The 27,928-nt window shown below is 49.0% G+C and overlaps 1 protein-coding gene across 1 annotated transcript in view; it reads left to right on the top strand.

Moving 5' to 3' along the window:
• Positions 1 to 27,928, top strand: part of LOC119964246 (probable voltage-dependent R-type calcium channel subunit alpha-1E) — a 1,062,240-nt gene that overhangs the window by 165,691 nt on the left and 868,621 nt on the right. The window contains exon 2 of the mRNA XM_038793526.1: positions 7,951 to 8,268. Within this exon, the coding sequence (XP_038649454.1) occupies positions 7,951 to 8,268 (318 nt within the window). The remainder of the gene's footprint in view (positions 1 to 7,950; positions 8,269 to 27,928) is intronic.

Raw genomic sequence — 27,928 nt, 5'->3', positions numbered from 1 at the left:
TACAGGGCTCCACCCTTGGCTCCGCCATCGGCTCCTCCCCCTGGACTGCTGTATAAATATCGATGCCCAGAGCCAGCCGACCAGTTCATCGAGAGTTCAACGTGTAACAGGCTGGCTCTGTAGTAAGTAGATTAAAACCACTGTTCATACCTCAAAGCACGTGTCTAGTGAATTGATGGTCTCATCAATTTAATCTACTTAAGAAACAGTCAGGATCAATCATGGAATCAGCCCTCAAGCCTGAGCGACTAGAACTCGACCCACGGGATGCAGAGGCAAAATACATTTTTTCTCATTGGCTCCGGTGTTTTAAAGCCTACCTGGCGGAAGCAAGCACAGCCGAAACAACGGAGGAGCAGAAACTGAGCCTACTGCATGCGAGGGTGAACCACAGAATCTCTACTCAACTAAACTGTGCCGGTTCGTATACTGAAGCCCTAGCGCTACTCGACAAAATGTGAGGCCTGTTAATGAAGTCTATGCACGACACTTGTTCACTACTTGCCGCCAGCGGCCTACGGAATCGCTCGCAGAATTCCTGAGAGAGCTTAAAACTTTATCTAGTGACTGTAATTACCAGGCGGTTACCACGGCAGAACATAGAAAACTTGCTGTCCGCGATGCCTTTGTTGTGGGCCTTAGGTCAAATTACGTGGGCCAGCGACTGCTGGAAAAGGGGGCCCTAAATCTTGAAGCAACTGTTGAACTTGCTACCACTATGGAGGTCTCCTTCCGCAGCCTCACCTCGTTCCCCGCGGACCCCGCGACCCCGTCATGGGCCCCCGACCAGCGACTCCACCAGCCCTGCGCCGCGCGGCCGCCCAGCCACAATGCTGCCCCAGCCTGCCACTTTTGCGGCCAGAATCAGCACTCGCGGCAGCACTGCCCGGCCCGCAACGCGACCTGCAGCAGCTGCGGGCGAAAAGGACACTATGCCAGAGTGTGTCTGGCGAAGAAAGCCCCAGCCTCTAACCCTCCCACGGCTCAAAGCACTCGTTCCCTGAATTCACAGGCCCGCAGGCCCCGAAATGCTGCAGCCTGTATGCCGACTCCGCCCCCACCCGACATGTGCGACTCATGGGGCGGCCATCTTGGGATTCATCCCCTTCAAACTCTGAAACTCACCTCGACGACTACGAACTCAGAGGGCAGTCATCACGGGGCCACTCCAGCACAGCTGATCTGGCCGCCGACTACCCGCAACTCAGCGCAGTCACTCTGGACCAATCGCGCCCGAAGCATCAGCTAAACTCGATGGCGACGGCCCAAATTAACGGGTACAGCACGCCTTGCCTTTTCGACTCCGGGAGCACTGAGAGCTTCGTACACCCAGATCTGGTAAGACGCTGTTCGCTCCCCGTTTTCCCCGTGCAGCAAACTATCTCCCTCGCTTCGCTCTCCCACTCTGTCCAGATCCAAGGGCGCACCGCCGCGACGCTCACAGTCCAAGGCGCTAGCTATGCCAAATTCCAGCTCTACGTCCTGCCCGAACTCTGCGCCCCACTCCTATTGGGCCTAGAGATTCAGTGTAGCCTCAAGAGTCTCACCCTCCGTTTCGGCGGGCCCCTACCCCCACTCACTATCTGCAGCCTAACCACGCTGCGAATCTCCCCCCTCCTCTCTTTGCCAATCTCACCCAGGACTGTAAACCCATAGCCACTCGCAGCAGGCGGTACATCCTGCAGGATAGGGTGTTCATCAGATCAGAGGTCCGAAGGCTTCTCAGTGAGGGGATCATAGAGGCCAGCAACAGCCCCTGGAGAGCTCAGCTGGTGGTCATCAAGACCGTGGAAAAATTCCGCATGGTCGTAGACTATAGTCAGACCATTAATAGGTTTACGCTCCTCGACGCGTACCCCCTCCCCAGGATTGCAGACATGGTAAATCAGATCGCCCAGTATTGACTCTTTTCAACGGTGGATCTGAAGTCTGCATACCACCAGCTCCCAATCTGCCTGGAGGACCTCCACTACACGGCATTCGAGGCCGATGGCCGCCTCTTCCATTTCCTCCGGGTTCCCTTCGGCGTTACTAATGGGGTTTCGGTGTTCCAACGAGCAATGGACCGAGTGGTGGACCAGTACGGGCTGCGGGCCACGTTCCCGTACTTGGATAACGTTACCATCTGCGGCTATGTGCAGCAGGACCACAACGCCAACCTCTACCGTTTTCTCCAGACGGCTCAGAAACTAAACCTCACCTATAACAAGGAGAAATGCGTTTTCCGCACGACCAGACTAGCCATCCTCGGCTATGTCGTGGAAAACGGAGTCCTGGGTCCTGACCCGGACCAGAGAACTCCTTCTCCCTCATTGTCCCAAGGCCCTCAAACGGTGCTTGGGATTCTTTACGTATTACGCCCAGTGGGTCCCTCAATATGCGGACAAAGCCCGGCCACTCTTTAAGGCCACACTATTTCCCCTGTCAGCTGAAGTGCGCCAGGCCTTCAACTGCATCAAGGAGGACATCGCCAAAGCGGCCATGCGGGCGGTGGATGAATCCTCCCCCTTTCAGGTTGAGAGCGACGTCTCAGAGGTAGCTCTTGCAGCCACTTTAAATCAGGCAGGGAGGCCCGTTGCATTTTTCTCCCGTACCCTCTCCGCTTCGGAACTCCGACACTCGGCAGTCGAAAAAGAAGCACAAGCCATTGTGGAGGCTATTCGTCACTGAAGGCACTACCTCGCAGGTAGGAGGTTCACCCTCATCACCGACCAAAGATCGGTTGCCTTCATGTTTGACAACTCGCAAAGGGGCAAAATTAAAAACGATAAAATTCTGCGGTGGAAGATCGAACTCTCCACTTGTAGCTACGATATTAAGTATCGACCGGGGAAGCTTAACGAGCCCCCAGATGCCCTATTCTGCGGGACGTGCGCCAGCGCGCAGAACGACCGCCTGAAAGTCATCCACAATGACCTCTGTCACCCGGGGGTCACCCGGCTCGCCCACTACATCAAAGTCCGAAAGCTGCCTTTCTCCACTGAGGAGGTAAAAGCTGTCACCAGAGACTGCCCGATCTGCGTGGAGTGCAAACTGCACTTCTATAGACCAGACAGGGCCCACCTGGTCAAGGCTTCTAGGTCCTTTGAACGCCTTGCGATCGATTTCAAAGGGCCGCTCCCCTCAACTAACAGGAACGTTTACTTCCTAAACGTCATAGATGAGTTCTCCCGCTTCCCCTTTGCTATCCCGTGCCCCGATATGACCTCCCACACAGTCATTAGGGCCCTGCATAGTATCTTCACCTTGTTTGGTTTCCCCAGCTACGTACACAGCGACCGGGGTTCGTCCTTCATGAGTGACGAGCTGCGTCAGTACCTGCTCGACAAGGGCATCGCCTCGAGCAGGACTACCAGCTATAACCCCAGTGGGAATGGAGAGGTGGAGAGGGAGAATGTGACGGTCTGGAAGACCGTACTACTGACCCTCTGGTCCAGGAATTTCCCAGTCTCCCATTGGCAGGATGTCCTTCCAGACGCGCTCCACGCTATTAGGTCACTCGTATGCACCACGACCAACCAGACCCCTCACGAGAGGCTCTTTATCTTTTCCAGGGGCACTACCAGGGGGGGCTCACTCCCGGCATGGCTGAAGACACCGGGCCCTGTACTCCTGAGGAAGCACGTCAGGGCGCACAAAACCAAACCCCTTTGTAGAGAAGGTGCGCCTGCTTCACTCAAACCCCCAGTATGCCTTTGTCGAGTTCCCCGATGGTCGTCAGCATACCGTATCCCTCCGGGACCTAGCACCCGCTGGATCCAGCATCCCCACTATCACTGCAGAGGTATCCCTCACTCTGCACCTCACCCAGCCGCCCCCTCGCGCCCCTGAGCCCACTAGCTTGCTACATTTGTTTCGCGCACCCGCACAGGCTAACCCCCAGCGCCCCCAGTCCCCAGTCGAACCAGACGGGTATGGAGATCGGACGGAATCACCCCCGGAGTCTGCCATCATACCCCAACCCACAACACCCATCCAGCCACCGCAAGAGGCTGCAACCCCAGAGCTCCACAGATCGCAGCGGACGACTCCACCACCGGACAGACTCAATTTATTAACCACCACCCCCGCCGGACTTGATTTTTTTGTAGGGGGTGAATGTGGTGACTGTAACTCTGTAATTCACACTGTGATATATATATGAGGCCGTACGATTGTAAGCACAGTTGCGTTGCCCGACCACTAGGGGGAGTAGCTCTGGGAATGCTTAGGAGTTTGTACAGGGCTCCACCCTTGGCTCCGCCCACGGCTCCTCCCCCTGGACTGCTGTATAAATATCAATGCCCAGAGCCAGCCGACCAGTTCATCGAGAGTTCAACGTGTAACAGGCTGGCTCTGTAGTACGTAGATTAAAACCACTGTTCGTATCTCAAAGCACGAGTCTATTGAATTGATGGTCTCATCACTGAGTAATGTAAATAGTTCGCTGTGAGTCGACACTCTATTAATCTAAACTTGCTAACCTTGGTCTGGCTTGCCCAGACTTGCTCTGTGCCATGTGTAGTAGGTGCTGACTGTACATTGCACCTTAACTGTTGCTATAGCTATCACCAGTACGAAGAGGCTGAGCCTTCCTGCCTTGTGTGTTTTATACTGGTAATGTACCTTGTAGTGTCCTGCCTGGTGACTGGTTGTTCTGTATTCTGTGTGGTCATTTGTTCCTGTGTGTGTCCATCACTGCTTGTCTGTCTCTCATCATGAACATGAGTGCAAATTATGACAGGGGATTGGTTTGTATTTGGGGGCATTGGGTCGTGTCTGAGTGGAATTGGGTTGTGTTTGGGGGGATTGGGTTGTGTTTGGGGGGATTGGGTTGTGTTTGGGGGGAATGGGTTGTGTTTGGGGGCGATTGGGTTGTGTCAGGGGGATTGGGTTGTATTTGGGGGATTGGGTTGTGACTGGGGTATTGGGTTGTGTTTGGGGGGATCTGGTTGTGTTTGGGGGATTGGGTTGTGACTGGGGGATTGGGTTGTGTTTGGGGAGATTGGGTTGTGTTTGGGGGATTGGGTTGTGTTTGGGGGATTGGGTTGTGTTTGGGGGATTGGGTTGTGTTTGGGGGATTGGGTTATGTTTGGGGGGGATTGGGTTGTGTTTGGGGGAATTGGGTTGTGTTTGGGGGGATTGGGTTGTGTCTGGGGGATTGGGTTGTGTCTGGGCATTGGGTTGTGTTTGGGGGATTGGGTTGTGTTTTGGGAGTTTGTGTTGTGTCTGGGGGATTGGGTTGTGTTTGGGGGGATTGGGTTGTGTTTGGGAGATTGGGTTGTGTCTGGGGGAGTTCGGGTTGTGTGGGGGATTGGGTTGTGTTTGGGTTGTGTTTGGGGAATTGGGTTGTGTCTAGGGGATTGGGTTGTGTCTGGGGAGTTGGGCTGTGTTTGGGGGGATTGGGCTGTGTTTGGGGGATTGGTTTGTGTATGGAGGATTGGGTTGTGTCTGGGGGATTGGGTTGTGTCTGGGGGATTGGGTTGTGTTTTGGGGGATTGTGTTGTGTCTGGGGGATTGGGTTGTGTTTGGGGGATTGGGTTGTGTTTGGGGGTATTGGGTTGTGTCTGGGGGATTGGGTTGTGTCTGGGGGATTGGGTTGTGTTTGGGGTATGTTTGCGATGTGTTTGGTGGTCCTGGGTTGTGTTTGGGGTATGTTTGCGATGTGTTTGGTGGTTCTGGGGTGGGGTTGGAGTGTGTTGGTGGGGTGTATTTGGGGTTTTCTGGGGGGGGGGGGGGTTCTAGGCTGTTGGGGAGTGGAGGGGGGGGGGGGGGGTTGTAGGCTGTTGGAGTGGGGGATTTGAAGGGTATCACTCTGAGGGACTGTTTGGTGCAGAGCACTCGCTGCCATTCTATACCTTGCTCCAAAGGCGGCAGTGTGAGTCTGTGTTAATAAACCCATTCCATAGGAGAGGCTGCTGACTCTGCCCTCACTCACCGTGTTTGCGTGTGTGTGTGAATCCATCCAGGGTCACACAACACCCTGCTCCAGTCCGTCAGCCTTCTCTCCTGGATCCCGTTCCTAGCGGGGGTGGCAGGAGGAGAATCCAAGGATTATTTTTTAGTTGCTATTTGAATATTAATTTTGATTCGCTTTCTGCGATTGTCTCCGTCTTTTTGCCGTGGAGCGAGCGAGCACCTTGGGTGCTGGAGGCGGGTGGCAGAGCAGCTATACCCTCACCCGCCACCCACCAGGTGGGTGAAGTTTCGGGGGTGGCAGTGGGGAAGGGGGGCCTTGTTCTACAGAGATCCCAGTTTTCAGCAGGGATCTGCCCAGGTACCAGCAGCTGGGGGAGGGGGAGTCAGTATTGAGGAGAATGGGGGCAATGCCCCTCATTGAGGCGGGGGCGGGGTGATAATGGGAGTTGATTGTTGCTGCTGCTGCCTTTGTGTAGATGGTATCCGGGTCAACACAAAACTCGAATGTCCTGCCCCACATTGGGACAAGCGTGACCCAAAAGCTGCTCCCAGGCAGTGTGAGACTGACGGTCCAGGTGGACACCAGTGAAAATAGCAGCATCTTCTCTCTCTCATTCTGTCTCTTTGTGTGTGTTTCTCTCTCCTTCGCTCTCTCTTTGTCCCTGTCTTTCTGTCTTTCTCTATATCTCTCTATGTCTCTCCCTCTCTCTCTGTGCCTCAGTTTCTCTGTGTGTCTCTCTCTATGTCTGTGTGTGATCCTCTGTTTCTCTGTGTTTTTGTCTATCTCCCTCTGTCTCTCCCTCTCTCTGACTGTGTCTCTCTCTGTCTCTCCCTCTCTGTCTCTCTCTATGCCTGTGTGTGCCTCTGTTTCTCTGCCTTTTTGTCTGTCTTCCTCTGTCTCACCCTCGCTCTGTCTGTATGTTTGCGTCTCTGTCTGTCTCTCCCTCTCCTTCTCTCTGTCTGTGTATCTCTCTTTCTGTCTGAGTGTGTCTCTCTGAATGTGTGTGCCTCTCTGTCTCGGTGTGTTTCCCTCTCTGTCTCTATTTGTGTGTGTGTTTCTCTGTCTCTGTGTGTGTGGGCATGTGTCTCTTTCTCTGTTTGTGTGTGTCTGTCTTTCTTTTTATGTGTGTGTGTGTCTCTCTCTCTGTCTGTGTATGTATGTGTGTGTGTGTCTGTCTCTGTCTGTGTGTGTGTGTGTCTCTCTCTCTGTGTCTGCCTTTCTCTCTCTGTCTGTGTGTGTGTCTCTCTCTGTCTGTCTGTCTCTCTCTCTCTGTCTGTGTGTGTGTGTGTGTGTGTGTGTCTGTCTCTCTCTGCCTCTCGCTTTAGGCCGGAGTGGAAAGATTGGGGTGACATTATGTTTAAGAATGAATTAAACAGCATCAGGCACTTTGCATTGGCAGGATGGCTCCTCAGCAGAAATGAGCAGGAGGAACACTGTTTCTCTGAGGGTTTAATTTATTCCATATTCTCTCTGCTGGTGCCCAATGGGTTACAGTCAAGTGTTTGTGTGTGTATGTGAGAGAGAGGGAGGGAGAGAGGGAGGGAGGGCTGCTGATTTGTACCCCCCCCCCCCCCCCCCCTCCGCCACTATCCATCTCCTCCCTCCCTCTCTAGATTGGGACCTGAAGAGAAGGTGCTTTTCCATCTGAGTGAGCGAGTGGGGTGGGGGGTGGGGGGGGGAGTGAGTGAGGGGGGGAGTGAGTGAATAGGCGGGGGGGGGGGGGGTGGATGAATGAACGAGGGAGTGACAGGATGAATGAATGAGTGATGGAGGAAGGAGTGAGTGAATAAATAACAGAGGGAGTGAATGAATGAGGGAGCGAGGGACAAAATGAGGGAGTGAGGGAGGGTGAGTGAGGGAATTAGGGTGTGAATGAGGGTGTGAATGAGGGAGTGAGTGAGTGAATGAGGGAATGTGGGAGGGAGTGAGTGAATGAGTGAGTGAGTGAGCGAGGGCAGGTTGTGCATCGCGGCAGCAGCAGTTGTTTCTCTCCTGCTCCCTCTCGCTATCCTTTGCCCGTCTCATTTCGCCACCTCTCTCTGTCTCTGCAGGATGGCTCGGTTCGGGGATGCGGTGAGTGGGATGTCGGTGGATGCAGCTTCGGAACAGGGAAGGAGCCGGCATGAGGTGCCCGGGCCGAGCGGCACGGCGGCAGCAGCGGCGGGAGCGGCGGCGGCGGTGGCGGCGGCAGCTGCAGCGGCTCAGGGTTCGGGAGGATTTAAACAGTCCCGGGCACAGAGAGCCCGCACCATGGCTCTGTACAACCCCATCCCGGTCCGACACAACTGCCTGACGGCAAACAGATCCCTCTTCCTCTTCGGGGAGGACAACATCGTCAGGAAATCTGCCCGCAAAGTCGTCGAGTGGCCATATCCTTCCAAAGGTTCCATTACCCCCATCAGTGTGGGTTCAGTGTCTGTCAGACCCCCAACCCCATAATCCCCACACAACTCCCCCTTCCCAACCTCCCCAACACCTTCCCCACCCCCAACCTCCCCAACACCTTCCCCAGCCTCCCCACCCCATACCCCCTTCCCCAACCTCCCCACCCCATACCCCCTTCCCCAACCCCCTCCCCACCCCAACCTCCCCACCCACATACCCGCTTCCCCAACTTCCCCAAACTCCACACCCCTCAACCTCCACACCCCCTTCCCCACCCCCAACCTCCCCACCCCTTCTTCACCCCCATGCCCCCTGATACTCCCTTCCCCACCCCCATAGTCCCTTCCCACCTCCATACCCCCTTCCCACCTCCATACCCCCTTCCCACCTCCATACCCCCTTCCCACCTCCATACCCCCTTCCCCACCCCCATAGTCCCTTCCCACCTCCATACCCCCTTCCCACCTCCATACCCCCTTCGCACCTCCATACCCCCTTACCCAACTTCCCCTTCCCACCCCATACCCCCTTCCCAACTTCCCCATCCACCCCCCAACTTCCCCACCCCTCCAACTTCCCCACCCCTCCAACTTCCCCACCCCTCCATACCACTTCCCCAACCTCCCCTCCCACTCCCCAACCTCTCCACCCCAACTCCCCCTCCCCCAACTTCCCCTCCCCCAACCTCTCCACCCCAAACATCCCCTCCCCAGCCCCCCATACCCCCTTCCCCAACCCTCCTCCCCCCAGTGCTAATTGATGTTTCCTTCTGGGTTGTGGGGAGGAGGAAGTGGCAGTAGCAGGAGGATTATGGAGGTTGTGGAGTTGCAGGGGAGGGTGCAGGTCTATGAGTTATTGTTAGTAACGGGTTCAGTTGAAAGAAAGAAACATGTTGTCGAAACTTTTTGTCCTGTACTCATCAGGACATATGCAAGAATACCAAATTTCAAAGGGAACAACAATTTATACTGCATGAGAAAAGGGTGATGATTGGTGGACTCTGCCTGAGTCATTACCTTGGCAAATGCACCAGTGAGCTGCTGTTTATTCAAAAAAGATGCAGTGTTTGGGTATAGCTCTTTTGTCTGCAGAGGGCAGACCCCCCTGCACATATGTAGCTTCTAACAAGTGTAAGTGAGCTATGTTGCAAGCCTGACTGATCTTATATTGGTAGCTAGCTTGGGATTGGTCAGTGAGTGTTGTCCAATCACAAAATCACATCTAATAGTAGACATTATGTATTGAGTACTGGTTGAGTACTGCTGACTGCAAACAACCAAAGGGACGCGATGTTTGATACAATCCGGTAGTCGTTGTGGCGTACGACCTACACACCTGGCATCACACCAGCACGGAAATTCATATATCACATTTTTTATTTGTGCGATAGGCAGAATGTCTTTTAGGCTCGACGGCAGCAGCACCTTGTTGCAACTGCATAGTAGCAGCTAGATCACCTGTTACTCAAATTTGTGAGATACTTTATCTTTCCAGGGTAACTGAGATTGACTGGGCACTTTTCAGGTCTGGAAGTGATGGCCTTAGGCCCTTTATGAGTTTGCATGATGCACAGTGAGCAATGATCCAGTCGGGGTGGCTATTATGCTACAGAATAGCTCTGAGGCACCTGATGCGATGTATAATGCCTAACATTAGATGTGATTCCACGATTGGGCAGCACTTACTGAACAATCCCGGGTGTGCTGAGAATGCCACCAACGACCAATGTAAAATTATCAGTCAGGTTCACAACGTAGCTCATGTAATGCTTGGTGGAAGCAACATATATTTATATTCAGGGGCCTGTCCTCTGCAGGGACAAGGAATATGTCCAGATATTGCACCTTTTTTGAATAAACATGGAACAAGAGCTCCCTGGAGCATTCACCACGACAGTGTTTTGACCAATCAGAACTGTCCTGCCAACCAATCAGCACTCTTTTCATATGCAGTATAAATTGTTGTGCCTTTGAAATTTGGTATTCCTGCATCTGTCCTGATGAGTACAAGACAAAAAGTTTCGACAGCATGTCTTTTTTTAACAATACTCAAATTTTGTACTATCAAGTGACTATGAGATTTTTGTCTTAAATGTGGAAGGGGGGTAAGAGAAGGTTTGCTAAGAAACCCTTTGCTGAGGAAGATCATGTCCCCTTCTATGAGCGATTGAGCAAGAATGCAAAGCAGGATCCTGGCCGGCACTAAAACCCCACGACCATATATCTGAGAATGGTTGTGCCAACACTGAGAATTGACAATTGTTGAACTCTGTGAATACTCATTGGGGCATTTAAACTAGTGGAATGAGCCATTAGGTAGCCAGATCTGTGTTTTTCTGCGCAGAAATAACCCCTAAATAGCAGAAGTAGGCAGAAAGCAGGAAATTATAGGCCAGTGAGCTTAACTTCGGTAGTAGGGAAGATGCTGGAATCTATCATCAAGGAAGAAATTGCGAGGCATCTGGATAGAAATTGTCCCATTGGGCAGACGCAGCATGGGTTTGTAAAAGGCAGGTCATGCCTAACTAATTTAGTGGAATTTTTTGAGGACATTACCAGTGCAGTAGATAACGGGGAGCCGATGGATGTGGTATATCTGGATTTCCAGAAAGCCTTTGACAAGGTGCCACACAAAAGGTTGCTGCATAAGATAAAGATGCATGGCATTAAGGGTAAAGTAGTAGCATGGATAGAGGATTGGTTAATTAATAGAAAGCAAAGAGTTGGGATAAATGGGTGTTTCTCTGGTTGGCAATCAGTAGCTAGTGGTGTCCCTCAGGGATCCGTGTTGGGCCCACAATTGTTCAGAATTTACATAGATGATTTGGAGTTGGGGACCAAGGGCAATGTGTCCAAGTTTGCAGATGACACTAAGATGAGTGGTAAAGCGAAAAGTGCAGAGGATACTGGAAGTCTTCAGAGGGATTTGGATAGGTTAAGTGAATGGGCTCGGGTCTGGCAGATGGAATACAATGTTGACAAATGTGAGGTTATCCATTTTGGTAGGAATAACAGCAAACGGGATTATTATTTAAACGATAAAATATTAAAGCATGCCGCTGTTCAGAGAGACTTGGGTGTGCTAGTGCATGAGTCACAGAAGGTTGGTTTACAAGTGCAACAGGTGATTAAGAAGGCAAATAGAATTTTGTCCTTCATTGCTAGAGGGATGGAGTTTAAGACTAGGGAGGTTATGTTGCAATTGTATAAGGTGTTAGTGCGGCCACACTTGGAGTATTGTGTTCAGTTTTGGTCTCCTTACTTGAGAAAGGACGTATTGGCGCTGGAGGGTGTGCAGAGGAGATTCACTAGGTTAATCCCAGAGCTGAACGGGTTGGATTATGAGGAGAGGTTGAGTAGACTGGGACTGTACTCTTTGGAATTTAGAAGGATGAGGGGGGATCTTATAGAAACATTTAAAATTATGAAGGGAATAGATAGGATAGATGCGGGCAGGTTGTTTCCACTGGCGGGTGACAGCAGAACTAGGGGACATAGCCTCAAAATAAGGGGAAGTAGATGTAGGACTGAGTTTAGGAGGAACTTCTTCACCCAAAGGGTTGTGAATCTATGGAATTCCTTGCCCAGTGAAGCAGTTGAGGCTCCTTCATTACATGTTTTTAAGGTAAAATTAGATAGTTTTTTGAAGAATAAAGGGATTAAGGGTTATGGTGTTCGGGCCGGAAAGTGGAGCTGAGTCCACAAAAGATCAGCCATGATCTAATTGAATGGCGGAGCAGGCTCGAGGGGCCAGATGGCCTACTCCTGCTCCTAGTTCTTATGTTCTTATGTAAATGCTCGATATTCAACAATGGTAATCCTGCTTGTCAGTAAGAGCAAGGGTGCATTGGCAGAGTAGAATTGTAATGGAGGAAGATGGCTTGTAACTCAAGTTATCACAAATGCCAGCTCTCCATTTGCCACATACCAGCTGTCCTGAGATGGCACTTGCCTTGACCATCTAGAGTGACCTTTTGGAAGCTTTCCGGCTTGGGTCACTGTCTGTGCGGAGTCTGCACATCCTCCCCGTGTGTCCGTGGGTTTCCTCCGGGTGCTCCGGTTTCCTCCCACAGTCCAAAGATGTGCAGGTTAGGTGGATTGGCCATGATAAATTGCCCTTAGTGTCCAAAATTGCCCTTAGTGTAGGGTGGGGTTACTGGGTTATGGGGATAGGGTGGAGGTGTTGACCTCGGGTGGGGTGCTCTTTCCAAGAGTCGATGCAGTCTCGATGGGCCGGATTGCCTCCTTCTGCACTGTAAATTCTATCATTCTTTGATAATCCTGAGGGGGTAATTCCCTGCCTCGAGGGAGCCCATGTGTGCCTGGCTCAGAGCAGATCTTTCAAGTGCCCTTGTCTCAATAACTATGTTTGTCATCTCCTCCAATTGTTAGACAAAGGGTTTAATTGCACTCTGTGTTCTGTATGCTGATCTCATGCTGATATATGGTGGGCCCAATTAAGTTGCTGGTCAATGTTGAACCCCCTACAATATTGACGGTGGGGTTCAATGATGGCAATGATAAGGGATAGTGGTTAGACTCTTGTTAGAGATAATTTGTATGGTGTGAATGTTAATTCTTTTAAAATTTATGAGTGGCTTAGGCATTGCTGGCATTTGTTCCCCAGCCCTAGAGATTTCTCGGATCCCTGGGTGGGGTTGGTAAAGGGGACAAAAGAGCCAGGGAAACAGTTCTACAATCTCCAAACACCCACCGTGATCCTCACCAGAAATGTGCTTCAGATCTCCACCTTGCTGTTGGGGAATGAGGGAGTTACTATATGGGAGGTAGTGGGCTTGCCTTGTAATATGGGGAGGTGAGTAGAGGGGGAGTGAGAGGGCTACCTGTCTCCAGTGTGGGCCAATCCTTACCTAATATATGAACTAGGAGCTGGAATAGACAATTCAGCCCCTTGAGCCTACTCCACCATTCAATACGACCATGGCTGATCTTATCTCGGCCTCATCTCCATCTTTCTGCCCGCTCCACATAACGCTTCATCCGTCTACTAATTAAAAACCCATCAATCTCCTCAAATTTGTTTAGCATTCCAGCATCCACGGTAGCATAATGGTTAGCACAATTGCTTCACAGCTCCAGGGTCCCAGGTTCGATTCCCGGCTTGGGTCACTGTCTGTGCGGAGTCTGCACGTTCTCCCCGTGTCTGCGTTGGTTTCCTCCGGGTGCTCCGGTTTCCTCCCACAGTCCAAAGATGTGCAGGTTAGGTGGACTGGCCATGATAAATTGCCCTTTGTGTCCTAAATTGCCCTTAGTGTCGGGTGGGGTTACTGGGTTACAGGGATAGGGTGGATGTGTGGGCTTGGGAAGGGTGCTCTTTCCAAGGGCCGGTGCAGACTCGATGGGCCAAATGGCCTCCTTCTGCACTGTAAATTCTATGAAATCCACTGCACTCTGGGGTAGAGAATTCCACCGACTCATGACCCTTTGAGTGAAGTAATTCCTCCTCATTTCTGTTTTACATCTGCCACTCCTTAGCCTAAAATTATGACCTCTTCATTCTAGAATATCCAACAAGGGAAAACATCCACTGTAAATCTATCGTGTCAATCCCCTTTAGCATCTTCTGTACCTCAATTAGTTCTCCTCTCATTTTTCGAAACTCCAGGGAGCATAGGCCTAAATTGCTCAATCTCTCTACTTAAGACAAGTTCTTCATCCCTGGAATCAACCCAGTGAACCTTTTCTGAACCACATCAAATGCATTTACGTCCTTCCTCAAGTAAGGGAACCATAACTGTGCACAGTACTCCAGTACTGTGCAGTCTCACCAATATCCTAACTAAAGGAAGTGGTGCCGGGAGAGTCCAGGAGTTTTAGCCTGCAATTAGGTCTGCAATTAATATCAGGCCAAGATCCAGTTTTCAATCACTAAATCACAAAGTATATGTGCTATTTCCCTGCAGAATGCCCCTCAACCAATTTCTTCATTTTGCACATGCACGGTAGCCCTTTAAATGCACCCCAATCCGCACCCCCCCCCCCCCCCCCCCATCCCCACGCTCATCCACCAGTCCTCCGCCCCCCTGACCCCGATTTGGCTTTTGGTGAGTGACTTGAAAGACACGTTGCTTAGCGTTTGAGCAGTGTGAATCCAAAATAGCAGAAAATAACACTGATGCTTAATGGTTTTGTCTCTCAATGTTTTCAGGGAACGTCTGTTGTCTGTGAATTCTTAGATATTATTCCACCCTTTTTCTGTCAATTTTCTTCGACCTTTGTTTTTCCTCCTATCTCAGGACCTTGATGTAATTGAAAATAAGGATTTATACCAATTGAAAATTTCTCAAATGGAATTGTTTCTTACTGCAGCAGCAGGATATGAAGGCAGGGTTCAGTGTTCAAAGAGAATATACAATCAGCTAGAAATGCGGCTTTTCCTTTATAAATTCATGGGGTTTGGGCGTCACTGGCTGAGCCAGCATTTGTAGCCCATCCCTAATTTTTGCTGAAAAGGTGGTGGTGAACTGCCTTCTTCAACCGCCACAGTCCATGTGGTGTAGGTACACCCACGGTGCTGTCAGAGAGGGAGTTCCAGGATTTTGACCAAACAACAATGAAGGAATGGCGATGTATTTCAGAATAGTGAATGATTTAGAAACATAGTAAATAGGAACAGGAAGAGGCCATTCGATCCTTCGAGCCTGCTACACCAATCATGATCATGGCTGATCATCCAACTCAATAGCCCGTTCCTGTCTTCCCCCCATATCCTTTGAACCCCTTTTCCCCAAGTGCTATATCTAACTGCATCTTGAAAACATAACAATGTTTTGGCCTCAAATGCTTTCTGTGGTAGCGAATTTCACAGGCTCACCACTCTATGGGTGAAGAAATTTCTCCTCAACTCAGTCCTAAATGGTGTACCCCGTATCCTCAGTCTGTGACTCATGGTTCTGAGCTCCCTTGCCCTTCCTGCATCTTCCCTGTCTAGCCCTGTTAGAATTTTATCGGTTTGGAGGGGACTTGGAACGGAACCTCCAAATGGTGGTGTTCCTGTGTATCTGCTGCTCTTGTCCTTTGTGGTAGTAGAGGTTGTGGGTTTGGAAGATGCTGCCTAAGGAACCTTGGTGAGTTCCTGCAGTGCATTTTGTGCTGCTACTGTTCATCAGTGGGAGGAAGTGAACGTTTAAGGTGGTGGATGGGGTGCCAATGTAACGGACTGCTTTGTTCTGGATGTGACTGAACCCTTTGAAAAGATGTGGAGATGCCGGCGTTGGACTAGGGTGAGCACAGTAATAAATCTTACAACATTGGAGGCCTTCAGGACGAGCGACAACGCAGAATCGCCGAGCAGAAACTTATAGCCAAGTTCCGCACACATGAGTACGGCATCATTCGGGACCTGGGATTCATGTCGCATTACATTCATCCCCCACCATCTGGCCTGGGCTTGTGAAATCCTACCAACTGTCCTGGCTAGAGACAATTCACACCTCTTTAATCTGGGGTTACCCCGATCTCTGGATCTCTAAAGATTCAATTACCTGCAAATGCTCGCATTCTAAGCATTGTCTGGCATCTTTGAATTTGTCTATATATATGTTTCTGGAACATACCTCTTCATTCACCTGAGGAAGGAGCAGTGCTCTGAAAGCTAGTGTTTGAAACAAACACCTTTAAAAAGAGTTGGTGCGTGATTAAAGTCATATACGTGCCTGAATGATGAGATAGCAAATTTCCTTCAGAATATTAGTGTCCCATTGGTATGTTATGACAGTCTAACATCTATTGACACCATCTTTTTTTAAAAGCTTATTTTATACTTTTTTCTGAAATTTCAGTTTGCTAAGTAGCCACGGTGTGATTTGAACTCATTCACTGGATATTAGCCCAGTCACATCGTCACAACAGTATTGTAGAATTTAGCAGCCCAAGTCTAGGCGCAGACTCGGGGCTATTTCAGTATCTGAGGAGTTACGAATGACGCTGAACTCTGCGCACTCATGAGCAATCATTCCCACTACTTACACAGGGTGGAGGGAAGATCTTTTCAGACTGGAGGATGGTGTTTCACTGCTTTTTTTGTTGTATGTAAATGATTTAGATATTGGAAGATCAAGATGATACCAAAATCCGAGGTGCGGCAAAGTACGAGGATAATGTCAATGAACTGCAAATAGACAGGCACACTTGTTAGTACTGGGACTACGGTGATGAGGACCCGGATTCGAATCCCAGCCCTGGGTCACTGTCTGTGCAAAGTTTGCACATACTCTCTGTGTCTGTGTGGGTTTCACCCCCACAACCCAAAGATGTGCAGGTTAGGAAGACTAACTAATGCTAAATTGGAAAAAATAATTGGGTACTCTAAATTTATTTTAAAAAAAGAACTGCAACATGACATAGATAGGCTCGCAGAATGGGCAGATGGAATTCAATACAGAGAAATGTGAGGTTTTGTATTTTGGCAGAAGGGAAAGGGAAAGACAACACAGATTTAATGGTGCAATTCTAAAGAGTGTGTGGGGACAGAGGAATCGGAGGTTCAGGTGCATTTTTGAAGCTGACAGGACAAAGAGGCAATTAGCAAAGCTGATGTAATCTTGGGCTTCATAAACAGAGGGTTGTGTATAAAATCAAGGAAGTTATTCTGAACCTTTATAAAGCTAGGATTAGGCCACAACTAAAGAATTGTGTCCCGTTCTGGTCTCCACACTTTAGGAAAGATGTGAAGGCGCTTGAGAGGCTGCGGAAGAGATTTTAGTTACAAGGTTAGGTTGGAAAATCTGGGGTAGTTCTCCTTGGAGTAAAGGAGATTGAAATGAAATAAAAATTGCTTACTGTCACGAGTAGGCTTCAATTAAGTTACTGTGAAAAGCCCCTAGTCGCCACATTCCGGCGCCTGTCTGGGGAGGCTGGTACGGGAATCGAACCGTGCTGCTGGCCTGCCTTGGTCTGCTTTCAAAGCCAGCAATTTAGCCCAGTGTGCTAAACAGCCCCTGATTGAGGGGAGATTTGATAGAGGTGGACAAGATGATGACAGGTTTAGATAAGGTAGACAAAGAAAACCTTTTCCCATTTGCTGATGGTACAATGACGGAGGAAAACAGATTGACGGTTTTGGGGATTGTGAGGAAGAAGATTTTTACACAGCGAGTGGTGATGAGCTGGAACTCGCTGTCCAGAAGGGGGGTGGATGTGGAGACGGTGAATGATTTCAAAAGCAAATTAGATGGAAATTTGAGGGAAATAAACTTGTAGAGGTACGGAGATTGAGTGGGGGGGATGGGACTGATTGGATTGTTCCACAGGGAATCAACATGAACTAGATTGGCTGAATGGCTTTGCCTGCCGTAAGGACTCTATGATTCATTGCTAAAACAGCTTAAAGTGATTGAATCTAGCACTTCACCCTGAGGAACTCCTGCAGTGATGTCCTGGAGCTGAGATGATTGACCTCCAGTCACCACAACCATCTTACTTTGTGCCAGGTGTGACTCCAACCAGTGGAGAGTCCTCCCACCCCCTCCCTCCTGATTCCCATTGGTTTCAGTTTTGCTTGGGCTCCTTGATGCCACATTCAACCAAGTTCTGTCTTGATATCAAGGGCAGTCACTTTCACTTCACCTCTGGATTGCAATTATTTTGTCTGTGCTTCGACCATGGCTGGAAAGAGGTCAGGAGCTGAGTGACCCTTGCAGAACTCAAACTGACTGTCAGTGAGCAGGTTATTGTGAAGCAACTCTTGCTTGATAGCACTGTTGATGACCCTTTCCATCACTTTGTTAATGGTTGATAACCAAATATTACACTCCACTAACTCAGTAGAAGTATCTCCATACTTTCAGCTGGTCAGTAATGAGTATTGGATGCAAAGCAGGAATTGCAAACCCCAGTACATACTGAGTTAGGATTTTAGACTGTTCAAATGTTCTTCCATTTCATAAATCCAACATAGATGGTACAAGAGGGAAAGAGGCCACTCAGACCTTCTTTTCTCTCCCACTACCTTACCAAAGCAACTCATATTAATCTCATTGCCTTAATTTCTCTCTACACATCTCTATCAATCTGAAGTTACTGCCCCACTCTCTCCACATGGCCCTCTATAAATCCCAAACTCATCTCACTATCAATAGCCCTATATCAATTGCAAACTAAACCTGTGGCCCCATTCTCTCCCTATAGCCCCGTATCAATCCCAAACTAATCTCACCGTCCCACTCTCTCCACATAGCCCCGGATCAATCCCACACTAATCCCATTGCCTGCACTCACCCCATAGTCCTGCATCAATCCTAAACTAATCCAAAGACCCCCCTCTCTCCACATAGCCCCCAGATCAATCCCAAACAGATCATACTGCCTACACTTGCCCATAGCCCTATATCAATCCTAAACGAATCCCATGACCCTGTCTGTCCCATTAGCCGTGTATCAATTCCAAACAAATCCCACTGCCCCATTCTCTCCACTTGGCCCTATATTAATCCCAAATGATTCCCACTGCCCCATTTTCCCCCATAGCTCTATATCAATCCCAAACTAATTCCACTGTCCTATTCTGTCTTCATAGACCTGTATCAATCCCAAATGAATCTCATGGCCCCATTCGTTCCCCATAGTCCTGTATCAATTCCAAATTAATCCCACTGCCCCACTCTCCCCATTGCCCTGTATCAATCCCATACAGACGCTACTGCCTATGCTCTCCCCATAGCGCTGTATGAATTTCAAACTAATCCCACTCTCTCCCATAGACCTGTATCAACAAGACTGGAATCTTAATTGAGAGGTTCAAGCGGTATATATATGGAATAACAGATACCCGAGAGTGAATTGCAGACTGGAATCTAATTGAGGGATTAGGGTGATTTGAATATAAAATTACAGATACCTGGGAATGAGTTACAGACTGGAATCTAATCGGGGGTTCGGGTACTTTATATATAGAATAACAGATACCTGAAAGTGAGTTACAAACTGGAACCTAATCGAGGGGTTTGGGTGGTTTATAAAGAGAATAATAGATAACCAAGAGTGAGTTACAGACTGGAATCTAATAGAGGGGTTTGGGTGGTTTATAAAAAGAATAATAGATAGTGAAAGCTAATGGCTTACATTGGTGGTTATTTTCTTGTGTAGAGGGGTGCATTATTCTCACTCTGCATTATCAGTAAGTGTTATTACTGCACTCGTCGTGATGTGTGATTTTCACCAGCTCGAAGTGCAAATGTAGGACCTGCTTAGAACATTAGGTGGTGAGAGAGACAGGTTCAGCAATGGATTACTGCTTTCTCTCAGAATAATTATCATTCCATCGATCAGTGCAAATCAAATCCAAATCAATGGGTTGGGGGTACTCTCAAAACAGTGTGGAGCTGGTAGTTAGTTCCCAGTAGTCACTGTTTCCAGGGGCACTACACCCTTACTTCTCAACAACTCAACGTTTGTCATTTCCATTGTGCAGGTCATGAGATGTCACATTTAAAACCCTGTAAGGTATGAGCTCTGCCCCTGGGAAGTGGATGTTAAAATGCTGATTTATATTCTGTCAGGCACAAACACCTCAGTGAATGATAAACACAGCTTAATATTTAATGTAGTGACACGGAGGACTGAATCTCCTGCAGCTATTTCTCAACCTCTTAGATTAAAGGCTACAGTGGCAAGCTGCACACCATGTGAAAGGCAATATAAATATCTCTCCATGCTGTCCCATCAAACACTTCCAGATACAGAGGAAAGCTCCCTCTATACTGTCTCCATCAAACACTCCCAAGACAGATCCAGCACGAGGTTAGATACAGAGTAAAGCTCCCTATACACTGTCCCATCAAACACCCCGAGGACAGGTACAGCACAGGGTTACATACAGTGGAAAGCTTCCTCTACACTCCCATCAAACACTCCCAGGACAGGTATAGCACAGGGTTAGATATACAGTAAAGCTCCCTCTACACAGTCCCCATCAAACTCCCGGAACAGGTATAGCACAGGGTTAGATATACAGTAAAGCTCCCTCTGCACAGTCCCCATCAAAAACTGCTAGGACAAGTACAGCACAGGGTTAGATACAGAGTAAAGCTCCCTCTCCACTGTCCAACCAAATAGTCCCAGGACAGGTACAGGATGGGGTTAGATGCAGAGTAAAGCTCCCTATACATTGTCCCCATCAAACACTCCCAGGATAGGAAAAGCACGGGATTAGATTCAGAGTATTGCTCCCTCTACACTGTCCCCATCAAACACTCACAGGACAGGTCCAGCACGGAGTTAGAAAGAGAGTAAAGCTCTTTATACACTGTCCCAATGAAACAGCTATGAGAAGGGTGTGAAAAAGAGTGAATAATATAAGTGTTCCATCCATCCTGTACCATAGATTGCTCTCAGCCTGACCCACATGACCCTTAGAACATAGAACAGTACAGCACAGAACAGGCCCTTCAGCCCTCGATGTTGTGCCGAGCAATGATCACCCTACTTAAACCCACGTAACCCGTATACCCGTAACCCAACAATCCCCCCATTAACCTTACACTATGGGCAATTTAGCATGGCCAATCCACCTAAATGACCCTTCTTCAGATTCAGCATGAAACAGCAAAACTCACTGTATATAATCGCTGCGGAATCCAATCCTATCTTGACCCAACCTCTGCCAGGGATGGCCTGAGAATGATGAGGTGGAAACGGTATTGTTCCCTCCCCACCCCCCCCCCCCCCACCCCCGGATCTTCTCGCTTACCCAGGGGACTGATTCCGATGCATCCTCTCTGCCCCTCCTAAACTCTCACCCAACCCACGGGCAGTACGGTCGCACTGTGGTTAGTACAGTTGCTTCACAGCTCCAGGGTCCCAGGTTCAATTCCCGGCTTGTCTGTGCGGAGTCTGCGTGGGTTTCCTCTGGGTGCTCCGGTTTCCTCCCACAGTCCAAAGATGTGTGGGTTAGATGGATTCGCCATGCTAAATTGCCCTTAGTGTCCAAAAAAGGTTGGGTGGGGTTAGGGGGATAAGGTGGAGGTGTGTGCTTGGGGGCCGGTGCAGACTCGATGGGGAAAACTGTAAATTGTATGAACCCCATCATGAGGTTGCCACTGACAGACAATAAATCGATTCAGCCCCCAGGTAGATTGGGGAGGGAGGACGCCAGTTTCGTCGCATCGCGGCTGTTGCATGATTCAGTTCGACCATCCTGGATCTAATATCAACCTCAACTCCCATCCATCCTCCTTAGCTGCAGAGCCTGAACAAACATGCGATCAATCTGCGTGTGAAATGCTTCTATTGTTGCCACACCGTCCATAGCCTTTCTGTGGCAGAGAATTGCAGAATTTCACTCCCCCGAGCGGGAGGCAATGCTCTAATTTCTTTAATTATGTCAACATATTCCCACATCTTCTGTGTTTCAAATTGCTGCAAGTGTATTCGTCAGCTCAGTGAGTGAACCATTTCTCCCCGTGTTTTGCCTCGCCTTTGGCCCGCGGAGAGGGTGGAATGACGGAAGTGTTTTTGTGTGAATAAAGACGAAGCCTTCCGACAATATGCGGCAGTTGAATCGTATCACGTGGTGTAATTGCAACCCAGTTGCGGAGGGTGTGAAGTGTTGTGTTTGCAATAATTTACTCCAGATTCAGGAGTCTCTGTGAAGCAATTAGTGCTGAGCAGCAGTGGCAAGTGCTGGTGTCAGGACAGTTTAACTGAGTGACTCACTGGCCCGCGCGCGAGGATTGCAGCTGACAGTTGGTCGCGCGCGAGGAGGGCCCAGGTTCAAACCCGCCTCACGTGCTATTGGCGAGGCGCCAGGGTAAATCACAGGAGAGGCAGCAGCCAGCTGAAAGGCAGGTGGACTGATACCTACTTCACATTTACTTGACGGGCCCATGCCAAATTACCTTGCCACCAGCCAAGCACTTTTAAGAATAGCAGCCTGCCTGGTTGTGGAGGGAAGTGCACCGGCCGATTTGCGCACAGCAGGATCCCATGGCACTGCTGCCCCACAGCGCGGGGAGCTGGGTTCCATTCCCGCACCGTCTGGGTGGGGTTTGCACTTTCCTCCCCCCCCCCCCCCCCCCGCGCGTTTGTGCACGGGTTTCCTCCTGGTGTTCTGGTTTTCTCCAAAGATGTGCAGGTTAGTTGTATTGGTCATGCTAAAATTGCCCCTTTGTGTCCAATAATTTTAGGTGGAGTTACCAGAATAGTGTGGGGGAGTGGGGCTGGATAGGGTGCTCTTTCAGAGGGTCAGTACTGACTCAATGGGCTGAATGGCCTACTTTAGCACTGTAGGGTGTCTGAAAATGACTAGATAATCTTAGGTAGATGGTGTTACGGGGATAGGGTAGAGGCGTGGAATTAAGTAGGGTGCTCTTTCCAAGGGCTGCACGACTCCATGGGCCGAATGGCCACCGTCTGCACATCCTCCCCGTGTGTGCGTGGGTTTCCTCCGGGTGCTCCGGTTTCCTCCCACAGTCCAAAGATGTGTGGGTTAGGTGGATTGGCCATGATAAATTGCCCTTAGCGTCCTAAATTGCCCTTAGTGTTGGGTGGGGTTACTGAGTTATGGGGACAGGGTGGAGGTGTTGACCGTGGGTAGGGTGCTCTTTCCAAGAGCCGGTGCAGACTCGATGGGCCGGATGGCTTCCTTCTAGAACATAGAACATAGAACGATACAGCGCAGTACAGGCCCTTCGGCCCTCGATGTTGCACCGACATGGAAAAAAACTAAAGGCCATCTAACCTACATTATGCCCTTATCATCCATATGCTTATCCAATAAATTTTTAAATGCCCTCAATGTTGGCGAGTTCACTACTGTTGCAGGTAGGGCATTCCACGGCCTCACCACTCTTTGCGTAAAAAACCCACCTCTGACCTCTGTCCTATATCTATTACCCCTCAATTTAAGGCTATGTCCCCTCGTGCTAGCCACCTCCATCCGCGGGAGAAGGCTCTCGCTGTCCACCCTATCTAACCCTCTGATCATTTTGTATGCCTCTATTAAGTCACCTCTTAACCTTCTTCTCTCTAACGAAAACAACCTCAAGTCCATCAGCCTTTCCTCATAAGATTTTCCCTCCATACCAGGCAACATCCTGGTAAATCTCCTCTGCACCCGTTCCAAGGCTTCCACGTCCTTCCTATAATGAGGCGACCAGAACTGTACGCAATTCTCCAAATGCGGCCGTACCAGAGTTTTGTACAGCTGCAACATGACCTCATGGCTCCGGAACTCAATCCCTCTACCAATAAAGGCCAACACACCATAGGCCTTCTTCACAACCCTATCAACCTGGGTGGCAACTTTCAGGGATCTATGTACATGGACACCGAGATCCCTCTGCTCATCCACACTACCAAGAATTTTACCATTAGCCAAATATTCCGCATTCCTGTTATTCTTTCCAAAGTGAATCACCTCACACTTCTCTACATTAAACTCCATTTGCCACCTCTCAGCCCAGTTCTGCAGCTTATCTATGTCCCTCTGTAACCTGCAACATCCTTCCGCACTGTCTACAACTCCACCGACTTTAGTGTCGTCTGCAAATTTACTCACCCATCCTTCTGCGCCCTCCTCTAGGTCATTTATAAAAATGACAAACAGCAACGGCCCCAGAACAGATCCTTGTGGTACGCCACTCGTAACTGAACTCCATTCTGAACATTTCCCATCAACTACCACTCTCTGTCTTCTTTCAACTAGCCAATTTCTGATCCACATCTCTAAATCACCCTCAATCCCCAGTCTCCGTATTTTCTGCAATAGCCGACCGTGGGGAACCTTATCAAACGCTTTACTGAAATCCATATACACCACATCAACTGCTCTACCCTCGTCTACCTGTTCAGTCACCTTCTCAAAGAACTCGATAAGGTTTGTGAGGCATGATCTACCCTTCACAAAACCATGCTGACTATCCCTAATCATATAATTCCTATCTAGATGATTATAAATCGTATCTTTTATAATCCTCTCCAAGACCTTACCCACCATAGACGTTAGGCTCACCGGCCTATAGTTACCGGGGTTATCTCTACTCCCCTTCTTGAACAAAGGGACCACATTTGCTATCCTCCAGTCCTCTGGCACTATTCCTGTAGACAATGATGACCTAAAAATCAAAGCCAAAGGCTCAGCAATCTCTTCCCTGGCTTCCCAGAGAATCCTAGGATAAATCCCATCCGGCCCTGGGGACTTATCTATTTTCACCTTGTCCAGAATTGCCAACACTTCTTCCCTACGCACCTCAATGCCATCTATTCTAATAGCCTGGGTCTCAGCATTCTCCTCCACAATATTATCTTTTTCTTGAGTGAATACTGACGAAAAGTATTCATTTAGTATCTCGCTTATCTCCTCAGCCTCCACACACAACTTCCCACCACTGTCCTTGACTGGCCCTACTCTTACCCTAGTCATTCTTTTATTCCTGACATACCTATAGAAAGCTTTTGGGTTTTCCTTGATCCTACCTGCCAAAGACTTCTCATGTCCCCTCCTTGCTCGTCTCAGCTCTCTCTTTAGATCCTTCCTCGCTTCCTTGTAACTATCAAGCGCCCCAACTGAAACTTCATGCCTCATCTTCACATAGGCCTCCTTCTTCCTCTTAACAAGAGATTCCACTTCTTTGGTAAACCACGGTTCCCTCGCTCGACCCCTTCCTCCCTGCCTGACTGGTACGTACTTATCAAGAACATGCAATAGCTGTTCCTTGAACAAGCTCCACATATCCAGTGTGCCCAATCCTTGCAGCCTACTTCTCCAACCAACACATCCTAAGTCATGTCTAATGGCATCATAATTGCCCTTCCCCCAGCTATAACTCTTGCCCTGCGGGGTATACTTATCCCTTTCCATCACTAACGTAAAGGTCACCGAATTGTGGTCACTGTTTCCAAAGTGCTCACCTACCTCCAGATCTAACACCTGGCCTGGTTTATTACCCAAAACCAAATCCAATGTGGCCTCGCCTCTTGTTGGCCTGTCAACATATTGTGTCAGGAAACCCTCCTGCACACATTGTACAAAGAATGACCCATCTAATGTACTCGAACTATATCTTTTCCAGTCAATATTTGGAAAGTTAAAGTCTCCCATAACAACTACCCTGTTACTTTCGCTCTTTTCCAGAATCATCTTCGCCATCCTTTCCTCTACATCCCTAGAACTATTAGGTGGCCTATAGAAAACTTCCAACAGGGTGACCTCTCCTTTCCTGTTTCTAACCTCAGCCCATACTACCTCAGAAGAAGAGTCCCCATCTAGCATCCTTTCCGCCACCGTAATACTGTCCTTGACTAGCAGCGCCACACCTCCCCCTCTTTTGCCCCCTTCTCTGAGCTTACTAAAACACCTAAACCCCGGAACCTGCAACAACCATTCCTGTCCCTGCTCTATCCATGTCTCTGAAATGGCCACAACGTCGAAGTCCCAGGTACCAACCCATGCTGCCAGTTCCCCTACCTTATTTCGTATACTCCTGGCATTGAAATAGACACACTTCAAACCACCTACCTGAACACTGGCACCCTCCTGCGAAGTCAAATCTGCACTGTAAATTCTATGATCTGTTCCAGCAACAGAGAATCCCGACCAATGTCTCATTCAAAAGGCAATGCTGCAGTCCTTCAGTGCTCCACTTAAGAATGCCAGTCCGGATTATGTACTCACATTCCTGGACTGGAATTTCAAGGCGCAACCTTCTGCCGCAAAGGTGAGAGTTCTACCTCCTGAGCCACAGCTCAATATACCCAAAGATCCCATGAGAAAGGGGGGGGGGGGGAATAAATAACTGGAACTACAAGAATATGGAAATAACTTTAACCTATTCTGATGGAGTGACACAGTCTGGTTTACATGCCCTTAGCTACTTTATATTGTTGTCAGTGGAGCGTAAAAATGGACATCCAATCCCAGTTTAGTTAGATTAAAATTAGTGGCAACATTTCATCAGGAGTAGATGTGAACCAGAAGTCCAGAGAATGGCCAATATAACAGCCATTTTAAAAAGGAAGGAGGAGCTAATTGGGTAATTATAGGCCAATCAGTCTCCCAGATGGAACAAACCGGAGAGAATACTGATCTAAATTGTTTAATCAACAGTGGTGGAAGGTTTTGGAATCTTTAGTCCCCATAGAGGACAAAAGGAATGACGTTGAATTACATTGAGCCGACAGCCCAGAAGTGGGCCATTCCATGCAAGGTCCACACTTTTGTTTATGCTCCCTACAAGCCTCCTCTAACTCTTTTCAGTGAATCAAACCATAATAACTTATTCCTTTCTCCCTCATGTATTTATCTCGCGTTCCCCCAAATGTGGTCCATTCTGTTCACCTCAACTGTTCCCTGTGGAAGCGAGTTCCACATTCTCACCACTCTCTGGGTAAAGAAGTTTCCTTTGATTTCTTCATGGATTTGTTAATGCCTATGTTGTAGTCATGAGTTGCAATATTAATTTCCCCCACAAGTACAAATCTCGTCTCTTAAAAACTCTGGGCGGGATGCTTCATCCTGCTGCGCCACATTTCTGCTTCACCCCGCTGGCAGGATGCTCCGTTCCGCCGGCTAGTCAATGAGATTTCCCATTGTGGGGCAGTCCCAGACTGTCATGAAACCCCCGGGCTACTGGCAAAACGGCGCATCCCGCAGGTGGAGAAATCCGCCCTCTTTCTATTGTTAAGGACCTCTAGTAACCTATCCCTTGGCCTTCTCCTTTCTTATAGACGAGCTCCAGCCTGCTGAACCTGTCTGATAAGTGAAGCCTCTTGGTCCTGGTGTCACCCTTGTTAATCATTTGTGTCTTCTCCAGGAGTTGCTGATGTGGAGCTCCGAACAGAAGATTGCACTTGGAAAGCCCTATTTAGTACATGGAGGCTGTTACTGATATGGTGGACAGGGGGCTTGGTGGACAGGGGGCTTGGTGGGCAGGGGGCTTGGTGGACAGGGGGCTTGGTGGACGGGGACTCGGTGGACAGGTGGCTTGGGGGGACACAGGAGTTGGTGGACAGGGTAGTTAGTGGACAGGAGGTTTGGAGGACAGTAGGCTTGGTGGACAGGGAACTTTCAGAAAGCCTTTAACGAGGGACTGTCAAACAACAAAATACATTGTATTTATAATGTGTCTTTAACAAAGGAAAAATTCCATAATACAAAAATGTTAACAAACAAAAATTTATACAAATCTCTAAGAGGAGATATTAGCAAAAGTGACCCAAAGCTTGGCCAAAGAGTTTGATTTTCAGCAAATTCATAAAGGAGGCATTCGAAGGAGAGAGGCTGAGAGCTTTAAGGAGGAAATTCTAGAGTGTGAGGCTAAATGGGAGATGCAGAGCTATACCGGAGGGTTGTGGAACTGGAGGAAGTTAAAGAGATCAGGGTGGTCAAGATCATGGAGGGATATGAAAACAAGAATTTTAAAATGGATATCTTGGTAGTAATGTAGATCAGTGAACACAGTGATGGGTGAATGGAATGTGGTCCACACGAGGACCCAATCTGAAGTTTATGGGGGGTGTGAAAATGGCCAGGAGTGCATTGGGATACTAAAGTTTAGGTGAACTGACACAGAGATGAAAAGGAGTGTGGATATAGAGATGGAGGTTGAAGATCTTGACATTGCAGCAAATATATGCTTGGGAACTCAACTCGGTAGCACGGTAGCATTGTGGATAGCACAATGGCTTC

The sequence above is a fragment of the Scyliorhinus canicula genome, chromosome 4, assembly GCF_902713615.1.
Source record: "Scyliorhinus canicula chromosome 4, sScyCan1.1, whole genome shotgun sequence".
Taxonomy (NCBI): domain Eukaryota; kingdom Metazoa; phylum Chordata; class Chondrichthyes; order Carcharhiniformes; family Scyliorhinidae; genus Scyliorhinus; species Scyliorhinus canicula.
This window is presented reverse-complemented; position numbering and strand designations above follow the sequence as displayed.